The sequence below is a fragment of the Pelobates fuscus genome, chromosome 11 (assembly GCF_036172605.1).
Source record: "Pelobates fuscus isolate aPelFus1 chromosome 11, aPelFus1.pri, whole genome shotgun sequence".
Classification (NCBI taxonomy): domain Eukaryota; kingdom Metazoa; phylum Chordata; class Amphibia; order Anura; family Pelobatidae; genus Pelobates; species Pelobates fuscus.
This window is the reverse complement of record NC_086327.1, coordinates 59549793-59568919: the sequence shown is the minus strand read 5'-3', so window position 1 is coordinate 59568919 and position 19127 is coordinate 59549793. Positions and strand designations below refer to the sequence as shown.

Sequence of the window (19127 nt, the reverse complement as noted above, 5' to 3'; positions counted from 1 at the left end):
AGACCCCTGAGGGACACCACTTGCCACCTCTGTCCAGCTTGAAAATTTACCATTAACGATAACTCTTTGTATTCTGTTTTTAAGCCAATGTTCTACCCAAGAACAAGCATTTTCATCTTGACCGATTTCCTTGAGTTTGAACACTAATCTTTTACCAGTCTTTTTTAGTAACCACTTAGTCACAAATGTTGGGGAAAATATTATATATATATCTGTTTAATATGTGCTTGATTAAGTCTGTGTGTATGGGAGGTCAGGAATTATCTTCAAAGGGAGTTTCTGTTTAGATAGTTGGAAAGATACAGCACCTGAAAGGCACCGATCACATTTACATATCAACTAGTCTTCAAAGGAGTCTCTATCTAGGAAATCACACCTTAGGTTAGAGGAAAAGGGATGGCTGGGAAAGTTAACACTTAAATAAAATAACAGGATAGACAACACTTTGGGCCTTGGGAAAGTAAATCACTTTTACATATCAATTGAGCTGAGGAGTTTGCTATTTACAACATGGGAACCAATTCCTTTAAAAATAGAAGATACTGACAACACATGAGATTGGGTTTGGTAAGACACACATGCTGCACATAACATCTCACAGCACATACACAATACAGTAGATATTATTATACACAATGTAGCAGATATTATTAGATAGATGGAATGTGTGAGTGTTATGAATGTATTGTAACTCTGTAATACTATAACTCTGTAACATTCTTTTTCTGTAATATTTAACTGGGCAGATTCTAAGTAAAGATTTCTCTCTGGTAAGAACTATGGTGTTGGCTGTTTATTTGTAATATCGGGTAGAATACCTTAGTAGTGCTAGTCATATATTTATCTGGACAAGGGGATAAAGATATATGTTAGTTCTTGGAAGAGGTGACACGGGGATATTACATTCACTATTAAAACACAACGCAGAGTGGATTTCTCTCAAAAGGATACCAATTGGAAGTATTGGTGGTGAGAGAAGGATTATACAACATAATTGGTGCCGTGACCGTGGCCGGAAGATTTTTCTTCAGAATCTGCCTAGGATCCAAGTTTTAACATCAACGTATTTGGTTCTGTGACTGTCAGCCAGAAGAGGCTTCCAGTGTCTGCATAAAGTTTGGTGAGTATATTTGCTATTTATTATATTGTTGCAGTATATATATTTTGAATATAGCATGTAAAAAGGTAGATGCAAAAATGACTTGTTCAGAAAATGTTAAACAATGGCTTATGAATTATATTAAGAGACATGGTGGTCCTTATGAAATCTCTCAGGACTGTAAACAGTCATGGGAAAAGATGCAGGAGTTTTTAGGAGGAGTGTTATTTGAGAAAAATGTTTCTGATAAAAAAAGAAAAGGGTGTATTATGCAAGCATTACTATCATGTTGTTTAAAATTAGAGGGAATTGTAAAAATAAAGGAGGATGAAATTGCAGAGCTTAACTCAGCAATTAACATGAAATCTGAGAAATTGAATAATAAGATTGTAGATCTAAGAGTGCATGCAGTTACAACTGGTGAAGCTTTGATTGAAAAGGCCAAAATGTGTGAGGAGCTTACAGTGGACAATGAGAGGCTGAATGAGAAAATTTTGGAGATGCAAAAAGATTTGGATGAATGCAGACATGCTACTAATATGGCTTTTAATAAAATGGCAGAAAGCATGGCACCTTCGAGTAGGTCTCCTGTATCTGAAATTCCAGGGTCTATTGCTAACCCAGGGATTGGAGATACAGGATACAAACCTCTTTTTCCATGGGAGGATTTGAAACAAAAGTCAGTGACAAATCTCCCTGCTGCTCCAACTACAACAACCACAGTGTTGAATCCTGATAATTCTGGAGAGATTCAGCTGGTTACTAAGCAGTTAAAGCCACAAGAAATGGATGCCATAGTTAGAGAAATAGGGCAGGTCCCTCAGCAGGATATCAATCACTTTTTGCAATGGTTTTGTGGAATTCAAAGAGTGAAAGAGATGTATAGTTTGACAACTAGTGATATGGAGAGAGTGCTGCAGAGAGTTGTTGGAAATGGATTGTGGGTCAGGATTGTACAGACATGTGGTCAGCAGCGTAGAACTAGGGATATGTTGAAAGAGATCTTGAGAGCACTTTATGGAGTTACATCAAATGTGTCATTGTCTGGAAAAATTAAACAGCTGAAACAAGAGTCTCCGTATGAATTGTCAGCTAGAATCTCCACAGTGATGGAACAGTTTGGTGTCACTAATCCTGGTTTTGAACAGGGAGGGATGGTGCATAGATCAATGTTTTTGGATGCATTAGAGGAAGATATTAAGGATGAGATATTATCTGTAACCCCAAACCCATCAGAAATGTGTGATTTACTGTTAAGAGCTGATAATTTGTGGCGAAGAAAGGTTAAAAATGAGAGTTTTGCTGTAGATGCTGCCAGGATTTTCAGAGTAGAGAGGAGAGACAGGTCTACCATGTATCCTCAGAAACCAATCAGGGGAAATAGATTTCAGCATATGGGAAATTTTAGAGGTGAGAATGAATCTGGTAGTGACAAAAGACGGAGAGATCCACAGAGGGACCATAGGAATAGGGATAGTGCTGAAGGGAGCAATGTAATGGGAGACAATTGGAGAAATAGATGGGAGGAGCCTCAGGTAATCAACAATAATTGGAATAATAATAATAACTGGGAGAGGCTAAAATGGAGAGATAATAACTGGGAAAATCCCAGTTGGAGAGAAAACCGAAGAAACAACAGAGAGAATACTTGGAGAAGGAACCATAGATGGGATGAGCAGCCCAATAGACGAAATTGGGATAATTGGAGGAATAAAGAAGGGAATAGCGAATACTGGGGCCTGAAGAGACAGACTGAGAGATTGGAGGCAGAAGTAAAAGCACTTAGGGAACAGATCAGAGAGGAGGGAAAGACTGATCAATTGAGGGTCCCCAGCAATTAATAACTCCCATCATTTTTTGGTTTTTCTCTACATCTGTGTGTATTTTTGTTTTTCTAATAGCCTTTAATAGCCTTAAGCTGATTTTTTATTTTTATCTTTGTATGGCAACAGATCGTTGTCAGTTTTCTTGCATGCTGACAAACATCTTTGATGGTTTGTCGTTGTTTTTTTTAAAAGAGGATATAACCGAGCTTCAGATTGGAAACAGAGTAATGTTGCAAATTTTTTCCCCCTACCATCCATTTCCAAAACCAAAATGGAAAGGTCCATATATTGTGCTTGACAAAATTGGCCCTTATGTGTATTTGTTAGATGTGGGAGATGAGAACTTTAGATGGACACATGCATTGTAACGGAGCTCCGTGTACCCCGACCGAGTACCCTCCGTTGATGGATGCTCCTATCGCTCTCAGAGGACTCCAAGCACTGCAGACGACACCACAACCACCGCAGGCTCCACAACCGCCGTAGCTTAACTGGAGCCGCACCGTCTTCCTTCCACCCTGGATCGGCTTCTGTCCTCCAGGACCGTGTGGTGAAGACCTCTCCTCCAGGAGAGCGTATCCGGAACAGGCTCTTAAAAGAGCTAAGTGATTAAGAGCTCAGGGGAATATGCAGAGCATAGCAATCCCCAGTGTGATATAGCAGTTCCCTCCAATAACGAGACACGGCTACGTATTGAGGGTCAGAAGAGGTCTGAGGACTGGAACACCCAGCCTGCTTTTTATTAGGATCAGGTACATACAGGACACTCCCAGGGGGAGGATGAAATTGACCAATCACATGCATGGTAACACCCCCACGTCTCCTCCCCTCAGATAAACACATAACCCAATTAAAACATACATTATTTTACCCAAGTTCTGGATGTACCCCAAAAACAGGGGGTACAGCTTTAAATCTGGTATCCTCAAATAGCCCTTGTTCAGGGGAACAGTCTGTCCAAAAATCAGCCCATTCGGATGGATGGTTCGGGAGATACAGAGCTCCAAAGTTTTGACCGACCGCACAGACCAACTAGCCGAAAATAGTTCCATGAGTTTTGGCCTTGCGGTCGGTCTCCGTTCGCACGGTAAAATAGACGAAATTCTTGCCATCCATTCGCATCTTTGTGGTCGCTAGAATCCCCATACTAAGTTAAGTATAACTACCGAACGGCCGGTCGTTCGGTAGTTTCCGTACGTAGTTCTGGATGTCTGGAGGTCTTAGCGGTATTCGCCTGTTTGCGCTTCCGATTTCAGTTCCATGCGTTCACAGGCAAACACCGCTGTTCGCACGCAAGATGGCCGCGAACACGTGTAAAAGTCCCGAAATGGCGGCCACCTATTCAGAGCACAAAGAATTCGCATGAAATCATACGAACGGCTGTATTCTCCAGTAATGGTATTCTCATGCAATATATTCGCCTAAATCCCCTGGCTGTTAGGTTATATTAGCAGTCCAAACCTACAGCATAGATAAAAGGTAAAAGACAGTCTAATACAAGTCCATATGCCTGAATACAGGGTTTACAGTGCAATATAGTCCAGGACCATAGTCGCAGGGGAGGAGGCAGGCAAGCCGGCCTCTCCAGGACAAAGTGGCGAAGGGTACTTCGTCACACATCTCCCCTTTGGGGGGAAGACTAACCAGGCACCTGACCTTCTGTCGGTCAGTGCCTCCGTTAGTCGATCCACCAACCCACAATAAACAGATGTCCGAGTAGCCCCCCCACAACATCAAAGTACAGGAACAGCCCACCCACAACACACAGTTACTGCACCTGGGTATTTGGCTGTGGTAATGAGGCCACATGCCGAGGGTACTTGAAGGGCAGAGGCCAACTGCACTCTGCCCAGAGGCCAGCTCTTCTGCTGGGGTAGCCTGCAGGACATCAGGCTCTGGACCAGGGACAAAGGTAGGGCAGAGGCCGACTGCGCTCTGTCCAGCTGCCAGCTCTCCCGCTGGGGTAGCCTGCAGGACATCAGGCTCTGGACCAGGGACAAAGGTAGGGTAGAGGCCGACTGCGCTCTGTCCAGCTGCCAGCTCTTCCGCTGGGGTACTGAGACCATAATCTGGCTCAGTAGTTAAGGGAACATGGACGTCAGGAGGGGTTAGCATCGCCTCCGTTAACCCTGGTGCCACGCTAGGAGTTAGCTGGGGAGGGGAATTTGTACTTACCCCCTCCTCTGGGTGTCCCGGTGAGGGTAGTTGGGGATCTGGAAAGGCTGTCCAGCATCCCTGTAGGTCAGGCACAGAGACCACGGTCCCATCTGCGCCGTCTGGAGGATTAGTGTCTCCCCTTGTTAGGGGAGGCTGCCGCTGGGAAGAGGGGGTGCTGTGCTCCTTTCCCGGAAACACAGGCTGCCGCTGGAGAGGGAGACCGCCTGTCTCCACTCCCTTACCATTGTCCTGTTGCTGTAGAGAGGGACCAACTGTCTCTGCTCTCTGTAGGACACACTGCTGTTGGGGGGGAAGGACGGCACCTTCGGCCCCCTGGGGTACACACTGCCGCTGGGGAGGGAGACCGCCTGTCTCCACTCCCTTACCATTGTCCTGTTGCTGTAGAGAGGGACCAACTGTCTCTGCTCTCTGTAGGACACACTGCTGCTGGGGGGGAAGGACGGCACCTTCGTCCCCCTGTAACTCCCACTGCCGCTGGAGATCTGGGTTGGTTGCCCAGCATCCCTGTAGGGCCGGTAGAGAGACCTCGGTCCCATCTCTACCTGCCATCTGGAGGGCATCGCCGGACCAGTCAGGGAGGTCTGGTTCTGCTTGTCGGGTAGGTTGGGGCTGCACGAAGCTGAGTAGGTGTATGTAGTCCTGCTCCAGCTCCCACTCCCTTGTTGCCAGGTGGGTCATGTCTTTTCTCACCTCGCGTTCGTCAGCCCAGACATACATGCCCATCCGGTAGTCGTAGATGTCCCAAAACCTAGACTCCTCCGTGCTGCCGAAATCAAGATCCTCCTCCATGGCATCCATAAGTAGACCAGGACCATCATAATCATCCCCCTCCGGTAGGTCGTGCTCGGCCGTCCAGGGAGTAAGTCGAATGGTATGCCACCAGAGGGCCTGGTATGCGTTGTCTAGCCCGATCTCTCGCCATACCAGGGTCTCTAGTATTGCCACCCACTCATCCAGGGGCTGCTCCCCCAGTAGACATATTCGCATTGCCACACGCTTCTGTAGCCGCTGCTCATCACTGGGGAGCCTCTCACCTCGCCGCCACTGGGCATCTTCCAGGGCATCATACCAGAGTTCCCTTCTGGCTGCATCCCTGTAATCTGCGGCCTCCTTCTCCTCCTCATCATGGAACGCTGTCCGCAAACCAGCTGATTCCATCCTGTTGTCGCCAGGGGCGCTGCCCAATGGCTAGCGTTGCCCTCAATTGTAACTCCAAACGTTACCAGTGTCTCTGAGCTGCTTCTCCTCGCACTAGGACGCCATCCCACCGCTGCCACCACTGTAACGGAGCTCCGTGTACCCCGACCGAGTACCCTCCGTTGATGGATGCTCCTAGCGCTCTCAGAGGACTCCAAGCACTGCAGACGACACCACAACCACCGCAGGCTCCACAACCGCCGTAGCTTAACTGGAGCCGCACCGTCTTCCTTCCACCCTGGATCGGCTTCTGTCCTCCAGGACCGTGTGGTGAAGACCTCTCCTCCAGGAGAGCGTATCCGGAACAGGCTCTTAAAAGAGCTAAGTGATTAAGAGCTCAGGGGAATATGCAGAGCATAGCAATCCCCAGTGTGATATAGCAGTTCCCTCCAATAACGAGACACGGCTACGTATTGAGGGTCAGAAGAGGTCTGAGGACTGGAACACCCAGCCTGCTTTTTATTAGGATCAGGTACATACAGGACACTCCCAGGGGGAGGATGAAATTGACCAATCACATGCATGGTAACACCCCCACGTCTCCTCCCCTCAGATAAACACATAACCCAATTAAAACATACATTATTTTACCCAAGTTCTGGATGTACCCCAAAAACAGGGGGTACAGCTTTAAATCTGGTATCCTCAAATAGCCCTTGTTCAGGGGAACAGTCTGTCCAAAAATCAGCCCATTCGGATGGATGGTTCGGGAGATACAGAGCTCCAAAGTTTTGACCGACCGCACAGACCAACTAGCCGAAAATAGTTCCATGAGTTTTGGCCTTGCGGTCGGTCTCCGTTCGCACGGTAAAATAGACGAAATTCTTGCCATCCATTCGCATCTTTGTGGTCGCTAGAATCCCCATACTAAGTTAAGTATAACTACCGAACGGCCGGTCGTTCGGTAGTTTCCGTACGTAGTTCTGGATGTCTGGAGGTCTTAGCGGTATTCGCCTGTTTGCGCTTCCGATTTCAGTTCCATGCGTTCACAGGCAAACACCGCTGTTCGCACGCAAGATGGCCGCGAACACGTGTAAAAGTCCCGAAATGGCGGCCACCTATTCAGAGCACAAAGAATTCGCATGAAATCATACGAACGGCTGTATTCTCCAGTAATGGTATTCTCATGCAATATATTCGCCTAAATCCCCTGGCTGTTAGGTTATATTAGCAGTCCAAACCTACAGCATAGATAAAAGGTAAAAGACAGTCTAATACAAGTCCATATGCCTGAATACAGGGTTTACAGTGCAATATAGTCCAGGACCATAGTCGCAGGGGAGGAGGCAGGCAAGCCGGCCTCTCCAGGACAAAGTGGCGAAGGGTACTTCGTCACATGCATGTCAAATAAAAGCCTTTAGAGGAAAAAATGATGTGCCAAGTTAATGTAAATGTTAACATAGTCTCTTAGTTCTCTTTTCCAGATAATAGGAGATGGAGTGGATCCCTGGAAGAGCAGCCCACATAAGGAATATGAAGTGCAAGAAAACAGCAGTCGTGATGTGGTGGTTATGTGTATCGTTTTTTTATGTATATACTGTATAGCTTAGGAAAAGGGAATGTCATGATGAAAAATAATAATAAAATGGTACATCAGAGTACTCCAGTAGAGGGTTATCATAGGGAGAAAAGGAATTTGGAAAATTCAGAGAATATCAAAGTAAGATTAAAAGTAAAGGAACAATCACCTGATGTTACATGTAAAGACAATCTTACAGTCGTTGGGCCTATAGGGGGGTGGATAGTGGTACAATGTAATATTTCAATGCCTAAAACTAACTTTTCCTCTGAATTTGCAGGTTGGAAATATCCAGGAGGAAGTGATTTACATAAGAGTACCAGTATATTTTGTGCCAATGCCACAAAGGACGTGAGGATAAAGATGCTGCTGGAGAGAAATTTTACATTTTCCCAGGATGGTGTTGTAACATGCAGCCCCCATCAGACTGGATTACGTAATACAGTTGACCCAGCAATTAACATAAGAATGATAAATTCTCAGGACTGTCCAACTACCACCCAGTGGCCAGAGCATGGACTTTTCTTACAACCAACACAAACTGTTGCGTATACTGATGTATCTTATGTAACATTACCATTATTGTTAAATTTTTCATTATTTAATATACCAGAGAGTTGCCCAGAGATGATGAAAGAATGGTTTAAAAATGTATTTCAAGCACATATTAATCTATTCTGGGATGCAACACAAGGGCTCAAGTTTAGAGAGAGAGAAAAAAGGGATCTGGGTACTGATATAATCTCAGGACTCAGTTTGGGAACATCAATTTGGAATAGGGCAGACATAGAGGGTCTTAACTCACGAGAACAAAATTATGTTAATGGGTGGCAGCAAATTATGCTTAAAAGAGGGACAAGTGGATGTTAACACTCTAGCTGAAACTGATGTCACAATACAGAACATTCACACAGTTGCTGCAGATTTGCAGTGGATTAATATATCAGTGAATGCTCTCAGAGAATCAATTAATAACAATAATGTATCTAAAGCTATGGTATGTGGTATAGTTGGAAATTTACTAGACGAACATCTAAATTTAGGCCTCCAAGAAATAAAACGAGGGGAATGGCCCAGAATAATCAATTCTACCCTAGTCTTTGATCTGGTTAGGGAATATGGCATAGATTGTCAGAATATAGTCCTTTTTAAAATTAAAGGTCTGCAGAGTTGGTGCAATAAGTGCAAATTAGGAAAAAGGGTAATTCCATTAATAATTGACATTCCAGTTTGGACAGAACAGCCTGTACCTGTTTATAAGATGACTGTTTGGTGAGTTGGAAGTGGCTAATCACACTAATGTTTTAAAACAATTCCTTCCACAAACTCGCTTAGTAATAAAAGAAGTTCTGGACCAGTTCTGGAAAGTTATCAACCCCAGTTGCTGTGACAGACGTGGTAATGCTTGGCTTTGTTCCAGTGTACTTGAACCACTAGTCCAGGCAGATGGGTGCATGGTGGAAAACTCAGGGAGCTGCCCTGTTCACCTTCACAAACCCATAAATGGTTGGAAAAGAGTGGTGCACGGACAGGGTCCCACGATCTGCGCACTGGGAGTATCTTCAGTTCTGTGGCAGCAAACTATACAATGTAGGGTACCCCAACCAGCATGGTGTGTTAATCTTACCTATGTCTCCATGAAAGTGGGCAAGGAGGTCATAAGAGCCAATATCCAACTCACACAAAGATCTATGGACGTGGTACAGGGAGATCTAGGAAATTGGAATAAAATGGCTCCCTCACTTTTTAAGAAAATCCCACCACTTAATGTAGATTTGGATACATTATTTAAAATAAATAATCGAAGGGTTGTGCAATTGCAAGAGCTGGTGAAGGAAAATGTAGCTAGCCTTAATGATTTAACAAATAGTTTTCAAGAGCCCTGGTGGAGCATACCCTACAATACTTACACACACCCAGGATTATGAACTGCTTCTGTAGTATTTGTTTGTCTACAATTTGTTTTAATCTGCTCTCTATTCATTTTATATTGGTGTTGGAGGAAAGAACTAAAAAAAATAAAAAAAAATACATACAAAGCAGGAAAAATTAGAGCTCACATCCATTTTAGGGGTATAAAATATATGTGTGAGTTCATGTCTTGCCTTGATTTTTTTTAATATACAGAAATCAGAGTGGGTGGCGGGGTTGTATGTGAATAATCTCCTTATTAGATCTTATTCAAGTGGGGGAGTGTTGGGGAAAATATTATATATATATCTGTTTAATATGTGCTTGATTAAGTCTGTGTGTATGGGAGGTCAGGAATTATCTTCAAAGGGAGTTTCTGTTTAGATAGTTGGAAAGATACAGCACCTGAAAGGCACCGATCACATTTACATATCAACTAGTCTTCAAAGGAGTCTCTATCTAGGAAATCACACCTTAGGTTAGAGGAAAAGGGATGGCTGGGAAAGTTAACACTTAAATAAAATAACAGGATAGACAACACTTTGGGCCTTGGGAAAGTAAATCACTTTTACATATCAATTGAGCTGAGGAGTTTGCTATTTACAACATGGGAACCAATTCCTTTAAAAATAGAAGATACTGACAACACATGAGATTGGGTTTGGTAAGACACACATGCTGCACATAACATCTCACAGCACATACACAATACAGTAGATATTATTATACACAATGTAGCAGATATTATTAGATAGATGGAATGTGTGAGTGTTATGAATGTATTGTAACTCTGTAATACTATAACTCTGTAACATTCTTTTTCTGTAATATTTAACTGGGCAGATTCTAAGTAAAGATTTCTCTCTGGTAAGAACTATGGTGTTGGCTGTTTATTTGTAATATCGGGTAGAATACCTTAGTAGTGCTAGTCATATATTTATCTGGACAAGGGGATAAAGATATATGTTAGTTCTTGGAAGAGGTGACACGGGGATATTACATTCACTATTAAAACACAACGCAGAGTGGATTTCTCTCAAAAGGATACCAATTGGAAGTATTGGTGGTGAGAGAAGGATTATACAACAACAAACACTGGCCAAAATTAGCGTTCAATTTAGTTTTTTACTTTTTTCACACACAAACAAATATGAACGCTAACTTTGGCCAGTGTTTGCGACTAAGTGGCTACTAAAAAAGTCTGGACATATCCCATATTGAATACCCTGGGTTGTCTACTTTTAAAAAAATATGTACATGTGGGGTGTTATTTAGTGATTTATGACAGATAATAGTGTTACAATGTCACTATTGATACATTTTAAAAATGTATGTTTTGAAACCGCAATATCCTACTTGTACTTATAGCCCTATAACATGCAAAAAAAATAGCAAAAAGCATGTAAACACTAGGTATTTTTAAACTTAGGACAAAATTTTGAATCTATTTAGCAGTTTTTTTCATTCGCTTTTGTAGATGAGTAAAAGATTTTTCACATAAAAGTCAAAAAACGTGTATTTTTTTCAATTTTTCATCATATTTTTTGATTTTTTTAAAATTAAATTAAATGAGATTATATAAATAATGGTATGTAAAGAAAGCCCCTTTTGTCCTGAAAAAAACAATATATAATTTGTATGGGAGCAGTAAATGAGAGAGCAGAAAATTACAGCTAAACACAAACACCACAAAAGTGTAAAAAGATGCCTGGTCGCAAATGTACAACATCGCAAAAAAAGTCCGGTCCTTAAGGGGTTAATGTAACTGTGCAACAACATTGCAATTAAATGTGCTATATAAATGATAACAGTTACTCCGCCCACTCCAGTTGTAGACTACTGGTGGTGGCAAGAACACTTCACACAATTTCCCCAGAAATTGTAGCTTTTCTATACTCCCTATAGATTTCACAATATGACCATTTGTTTGCAATTCACGCCGTCCATTGACATTCATTGAAACTCCACTCTGCAAAGCTCACATTTGAAGGGCAATTTCTAAACTGTGACTGTGCCTTCATTGTTAATATCTCAGAGACATACTATACATCCAAATGTAGGTCTGGGTCTTGTGATTCTCACAATATAAAGCTCTTCACTGTAGGATTTATAGTTTTTAAAATACGACCGTTTGAAGATGGCAACCGCAAAAATACTCTAACCTGTGCAAGGCTGCAGCAGCAAGTGATGTCATAGACAAGGCCTTTTGCACCTGCTTATGTTTTTATAACTGTATGTTTTAATGTAACTGTGAAGCACTTTGGGCAATAACATTGCAATTAAATGTGCTATATAAATGATAACAGTTACTCCGCCCACTCCAGTTGTAGACTACTGGTGGAGGCAAGAACACTTCACACAATTTCACTAGAAATTGTAGCTTTTCTAGTTATTCTTATTCTTATTATAGCCAAATTTGCCACCCTAACTCCTCCCACAGTTTTTACACTACATAGACAAAAATATATACCAAAACGTGCAGATTGTTCCCGATCGGATTGCTATTACTTTGTGGAACGTTTTGGCGAATGGTTTTCGGAATATCGTCGTTCTTGTGGCGAAATTTGTCCCATAGGAATGAATGGCAAAGCTAGAGTTGGAGCTGGCAAAAGCTGAAAAATCAGGACATGATTTCGAAACTGCCACCACTCCCTCATTTTCAGGCCCACCTACACAAATCTTATATCAAAACGTTCAGCTATCCCTGCTGCCACTAGAAATGTCCACGGCTAAGCCATAGTCCTGATAGTTTTCACTATATGACCATTTGTTTGCAACTCACGCCTTCCATTGACATTCATTGAAACTACACTCTGCAAAGCTCACATTTGAAGGGCAATTTCTAAACTGCGACTGTGCCTTCATTGTTTATATCTTAGAGAAATTCTATACATCAAAATGTAGGTCTGGGTCTTGTGATTCTCACAATATAAAGCTCTTCACTGTAGGATTTATAGTTTTTAAAATACGACTGTTTGAAGATGGCAACCGCAAAAATACTCTGACCTGTGCAAGGCTGCAGCAGCACGTGATGTCATAGACAGGGACTTTTGCACCTGCTAATGTTTTTATAACTGTATGTTTTAATGTAACTGTGAAGCACTTTGGGCAACAACGTTGCAATTAAATGTGCTCTATAAATGATAACAGTTACTCCGCCCACTCCAGTTGTAGACTACTGGTGGATGCAAGAACACTTCACACAATTTCCCCAGAAATTGTAGCTTTTCTAGTTATTATTATAATTATTATAGCCAAATTTGGCACCCTAACTCCTCCCACAGTTTTTAAACTACATAGACGAAAATTTACCAAAACGTGCAGATTGTTCCCGATCGGATTGCTATTACTTTGTGGAACGTTTCGCCGAATGGTTCACGGAATAACGTCGTTCTTGTGGCGAAATTTGTCCCATAGGAATGAATGGCAAAGCTAGAGTGGGAGCTGGCAAAAGCTGAAAAATCAGGACATGATTTCTAAACTGCCACCACGCCCTCATTTTCAGGCCCACCTACACAAATCTTATATCAAAACGTTCAGCTATCCCTGCTGCCACTAAAAATGCCCACAGCTAAGCCATAGTCCTTATAGTTTTCACAATATGACCATTTGTTTGCAACTCACGCCTTCCATTGACATTCATTGAAACTACACTCTGCAAAGCTCACATTTGAAGGGCAATTTCTAAACTGCGACTGTGCCTTCATTGTTTATATCTTAGAGAAATTCTATACATCAAAATGTAGGTCTGGGTCTTGTGATTCTCACAATATAAAGCTCTTCACTGTAGGATTTATAGTTTTTAAAATACGACTGTTTGAAGATGGCAACCGCAAAAATACTCTGACCTGTGCAAGGCTGCAGCAGCACGTGATGTCATAGACAGGGACTTTTGCACCTGCTAATGTTTTTATAACTGTATGTTTTAATGTAACTGTGAAGCACTTTGGGCAACAACGTTGCAATTAAATGTGCTCTATAAATGATAACAGTTACTCCGCCCACTCCAGTTGTAGACTACTGGTGGATGCAAGAACACTTCACACAATTTCCCCAGAAATTGTAGCTTTTCTAGTTATTATTATAATTATTATAGCCAAATTTGGCACCCTAACTCCTCCCACAGTTTTTAAACTACATAGACGAAAATTTACCACAACGTGCAGATTGTTCCCGATCGGATTGCTATTACTTTGTGGAACGTTTCGCCGAATGGTTCACGGAATATCGTCGTTCTTGTGGCGAAATTTGTCCCATAGGAATGAATGGCAAAGCTAGAGTGGGAGCTGGCAAAAGCTGAAAAATCAGGACATGATTTCTAAACTGCCACCACGCCCTCATTTTCAGGCCCACCTACACAAATCTTATATCAAAACGTTCAGCTATCCCTGCTGCCACTAAAAATGTCCACAGCTGAGCCATAGTCCTTATAGTTTTCACAATATGACCATTTGTTTGCAACTCACGCAGTCCATTGACATTCATTGAAACTCCACTCTGCAAAGCTCACATTTGAAGGGCAATTTCTAAACTGCGACTGTGCCTTCGTTGTTAATATCTCAGAGACATTCTATACATCAAAATGTAGGTCTGGGTCTTGTGATTCTCACAATATAAAGCTCTTCACTGTAGGATTCATAGTTTTTAAAATACGACCGTTTGAAGATGGCAACCGCAATAATACTCTGACCTGTGCAAGGCTGCAGCAGCAAGTGATGTCATAGACAGGGCCTTTTGCACCTGCTAATGGTTTGTATAACTGTATGTTTTAATGTAACTGTGAAGCACTTTTGGCAACAACGTTGTAATTAAATGTGCTATATGAATAAATAATAACAGTTACTCCGCCCACTCCAGTTGTAGACTACTGGTGGAGGCAAGAACACTTCACACAATTTCCCCAGAAATTGTAGCTTTTCTAGTTATTATTATTATTATTATAGCCAAATGTGCCACCCTAACTCCTCCCACAGTTTTTACACTACATAGACAAAAATATACCAAAACGTGCAGATTGTTCCCAATCGGATTGCAATTACTTTGTGGAACGTTTCGCCGAATGGTTCTCGGAATATCGTCGTTCTTGAGGCGAAATTTGTTCTATAGGAATGAATGGCAAAGCTAGAGTGGGAGCTGGCAAAAGCTGAAAAATCAGGACATGATTTCTAAACTGCCACCACTCCCTCATTTTCAGGCCCACCTACACAAATCTTATATCAACATGTTCAGCTATCCCTGCTTCCACTAAAAATGCCCACAGCTAAGCCATAGTCCTGATAGTTTTCACAATATGACCATTTGTTTGCAACTCACGCAGTCCATTGACATTCATTGAAACTCCACTCTGCAAAGCTCACATTTGAAGGGCAATTTCTAAACTGCGACTGTGCCTTCATTGTTAATATCTCAGATACATACTATACATCAAAATGTAGGTCTGGGTCTTGTGATTCTCACAATATAAAGCTCTTCACTGTAGGATTTATAGTTTTTAAAATACGACCGTTTGAAGATGGCAACCGCAAAAATACTCTGACCTGTGCCAGGCTGCAGCAGCAAGTGATGTCATAGACAGGGCCTTTTACACCTGCTAATGTTTTTATAACTGTATGTTTTAATGTAACTGTGAAGCACTTTGGGCAACAACATTGCAATTAAATGTGCTATATAAATAAATAATAACAGTTACTCCGCCCACTCCAGTTGTAGACTACTGGTGGAGGCAAGAACACTTCACAATTTCCCCAGAAATTGTACCTTTTCTAGTTCTTATTATTCTTATTATAGCCAAATTTGCCACCCTAACTCCTCCCACAGTTTTTACACTACATAGACAAAAATATACCAAAACGTGCAGATTGTTCCCGATCGGATTGCTATTACTTTGTGGAACGTTTCGCCGAATGGTTCTCGGAATATCGTCATTCTTGTGGCAAAATTTGTCCCATAGGAATGAATGGCAAAGCTAGAGTGGGAGCTGGCAAAAGCTGAAAAATCAGGACATGATTTCTAAACTGCCACCACTCCCTCATTTTCAGGCCCACCTACACAAATCTTATATCAAAACGTTCAGCTATCCCTGCTGCCACTAAAAATGTCCACAGCTAAGCGATAGTCCTTATAGTTTTCACAATATGACCATTTGTTTGCAACTCACGCAGTCCATTGACATTCATTGAAACTCCACCCTGCAAAGCTCATATTTGAAGGGCAATTTCTAAACTGCGAGTGTACCTTCATTGTTAATATCTCAGAGACATACTATACATCAAAATGTAGGTCTGGGTCTTGTGATTCTCACAATATAAAGCTCTTCACTGTAGGATTTATAGTTTCTAAAATACGACCGTTTGAAGATGGCAACCGCAAAAATACTCTGACCTGTGCCAAGCTGCAGCAGCAAGTGATGTCATAGACAGGGCCTTTTGCACCTGCTAATGTTTTTATAACTGTATGTTTTAATGTAACTGTGAAGCACTTTGGGCAACAACGGTGCAATTAAATGTGCTATATAAATAAATAATAACAGTTACTCCGCCCACTCCAGTTGTAGACTACTGGTGGATGCAAGAACACTTCACACAATTTCCCCAGAAATTGTAGCTTTTCTATACTCCCTATAGATTTCACAATATGACCATTTGTTTGCAACTCACGCCGTCCATTGACATTCATTGAAACTACACTCTGCAAAGCTCACATTTGAAGGGCAATTTCTAAACTGCGACTGTGCCTTCATTGTTAATATCTCAGAGACATACTATACATCAAAATGTAGGTATGGGTCTTGTGATTCTCACAATATAAAGCTCTTCGCTGTAGGATTAATAGTTTTAAAAATATGACCGTTTGAAGATGGCAACCGCAAAAATACTCTGACCTGTGCCAAGCTGCAGCAGCAAGTGATGTCATAGACAGGGCCTTTTGCACCTGCTAATGTTTTTATAACTGTATGTTTTAATGTAACTGTGAAGCACTTTGGGCAACAACGTTGCAATTAAATGTGCTATATAAATAAATAATAACAGTTACTCCGCCCATTCCAGTTATAGACTACTGGTGGAGGCAAGAACACTTCACACAATTTCCCCAGAAATTGTAGCTTTTCTAGTTATTAAGTGTTCTTGCATAGCAAGACCACTTACTGTTATCTCACATATATATTATTATTATTATTATTATTATAGCCAAATTTGCCACCCTAACTCCTCCCACAGTTTTTACACTACATAGACAAAAATATACCAAAACGTGCAGATTGTTCCCGATCGGATTGCTATTACTTTGTGGAACGTTTCGCCGAATGGTTCTCGGAATATCGTCATTCTTGTGGCAAAATTTGTCCCATAGGAATGAATGGCAAAGCTAGAGTGGGAGCTGGCAAAAGCTGAAAAATCAGGACATGATTTCTAAACTGCCACCACTCCCTCATTTTCAGGCCCACCTACACAAATCTTATATCAAAACGTTCAGCTATCCCTGCTGCCACTAAAAATGTCCACAGCTAAGCGATAGTCCTGATAGTTTTCACAATATGACCATTTGTTTGCAACTCACGCAGTCCATTGACATTCATTGAAACTCCACCCTGCAAAGCTCATATTTGAAGGGCAATTTCTAAACTGCGACTGTGCCTTCATTGTTAATATCTCAGAGACATACTATACATCAAAATGAAGGTCTGTGTCTTGTGATTCTCACAATATAAAGCTCTTCACTGTAGGATTTATAGTTTCTAAAATACGACCGTTTGAAGATGGCAACCGCAAAAATACTCTGACCTGTGCCAAGCTGCAGCAGCAAGTGATGTCATAGACAGGGCCTTTTGCACCTGCTAATGTTTTTATAACTGTATGTTTTAATGTAACTGTGAAGCACTTTGGGCAACAACGGTGCAATTAAATGTGCTATATAAATAAATAATAACAGTTACTCCGCCCACTCCAGTTGTAGACTACTGGTGGAGGCAAGAACAACACAAAATTTCCCCAGAAATTGTAGCTTTTCTAGTTATTATTATTATTATTATAGACAAATTTGCCACCCTAACTCCTCCCACAGTTTTTACACTACATAGACAAAAATATACCAAAACGTGCAGATTGTTCCCGATCGGATTGCTGTTACTTTGTGGAACGTTTCGCCGAATGGTTCTCGGAATATCGTAATTCTTGTGTCGAAATTTGTCCCATAGGAATGAATGGCAAAGCTAGAGTGGGAGCTGGCAAAAGCTGAAAAATCAGGACATGATTTCTAAACTGCCACCACTCCCTCATTTTCAGGCCCACCTACACAAATCTTATATCAAAATGTTCAGCTATCCCTGCTGCCACTAAAACTGTCCACAGCTAAGCCATAGTCCTGATAGTTTTCACAATATGACCATTTGTTTGCAACTCACGCCGTCCATTGACATTCATTGAAACTACACTCTGCAAAGCTCACATTTGAAGGGCAATTTCTAAACTGCGACTGTGCCGTCATTGTTAATATCTCAGAGACATACTATACATCAAAATGTAGGTATGGCTCTTGTGATTCTCACAATATAAAGCTCTTTGCTGTAGGATTAATAGTTTTAAAAATATGACCGTTTGAAGATGGCAACCACAAAAATACTCTGACCTGTACAAGGCTGTAGAAGCACGTGATGTCATAGACAGGGACTTTTGCACCTGCTAATGTTTTTATAACTGTATGTTTTAATGTAACTGTGAAGCACTTTGGGCAACAACGTTGCAATTAAATGTGCTATATAAATAAATAATAACAGTTACTCCGCCCACTCCAGTTGTAGACTACTGGTGGAGGCAAGAACACTTCACACAGTTTTCCCAAAAATTGTAGCTTTTCTAGTTATTATTATTATTAAGTGTTCTTGCATAGCAAGACCACTTACTGTTATCTCACATATATATTATTATTATTATTATTATTATAGCCAAATTTGCCACCCTAACTCCTCCCACAGTTTTTACACTACATAGACAAAAATATACCAAAACGTGCAGATTGTTCCCGATCGGATTGCTATTACTTTGTGGAACGTTTCGCCGAATGGTTCTCGGAATATCGTCATTCTTGTGGCAAAATTTGTCCCATAGGAATGAATGGCAAAGCTAGAGTGGGAGCTGGCAAAAGCTGAAAAATCAGGACATGATTTCTAAACTGCCACCACTCCCTCATTTTCAGGTCCACCTACACAAATCTTATATCAAAACGTTCAGCTATCCCTGCTGCCACTAAAAATGTCCACAGCTAAGCGATAGTCCTTATAGTTTTCACAATATGACCATTTGTTTGCAACTCACGCAGTCCATTGACATTCATTGAAACTCCACCCTGCAAAGCTCATATTTGAAGGGCAATTTCTAAACTGCGAGTGTACCTTCATTGT

The 19127-nt window shown here is 41.6% G+C and overlaps 1 protein-coding gene across 1 annotated transcript in view; it reads left to right on the top strand.

Moving 5' to 3' along the window:
• Positions 1–1197: 1197 nt before the first annotated feature.
• LOC134576879 (uncharacterized) overlaps positions 1198–19127 on the top strand; it is a 121564-nt gene continuing 103634 nt past the window's right edge. Inside the window, exons 1-3 of the mRNA XM_063435562.1 lie at positions 1198–2634; positions 7725–7815; positions 8100–8386. Coding sequence (XP_063291632.1) covers positions 1198–2634; positions 7725–7815; positions 8100–8386 — 1815 coding nt within the window. The remainder of the gene's footprint in view (positions 2635–7724; positions 7816–8099; positions 8387–19127) is intronic.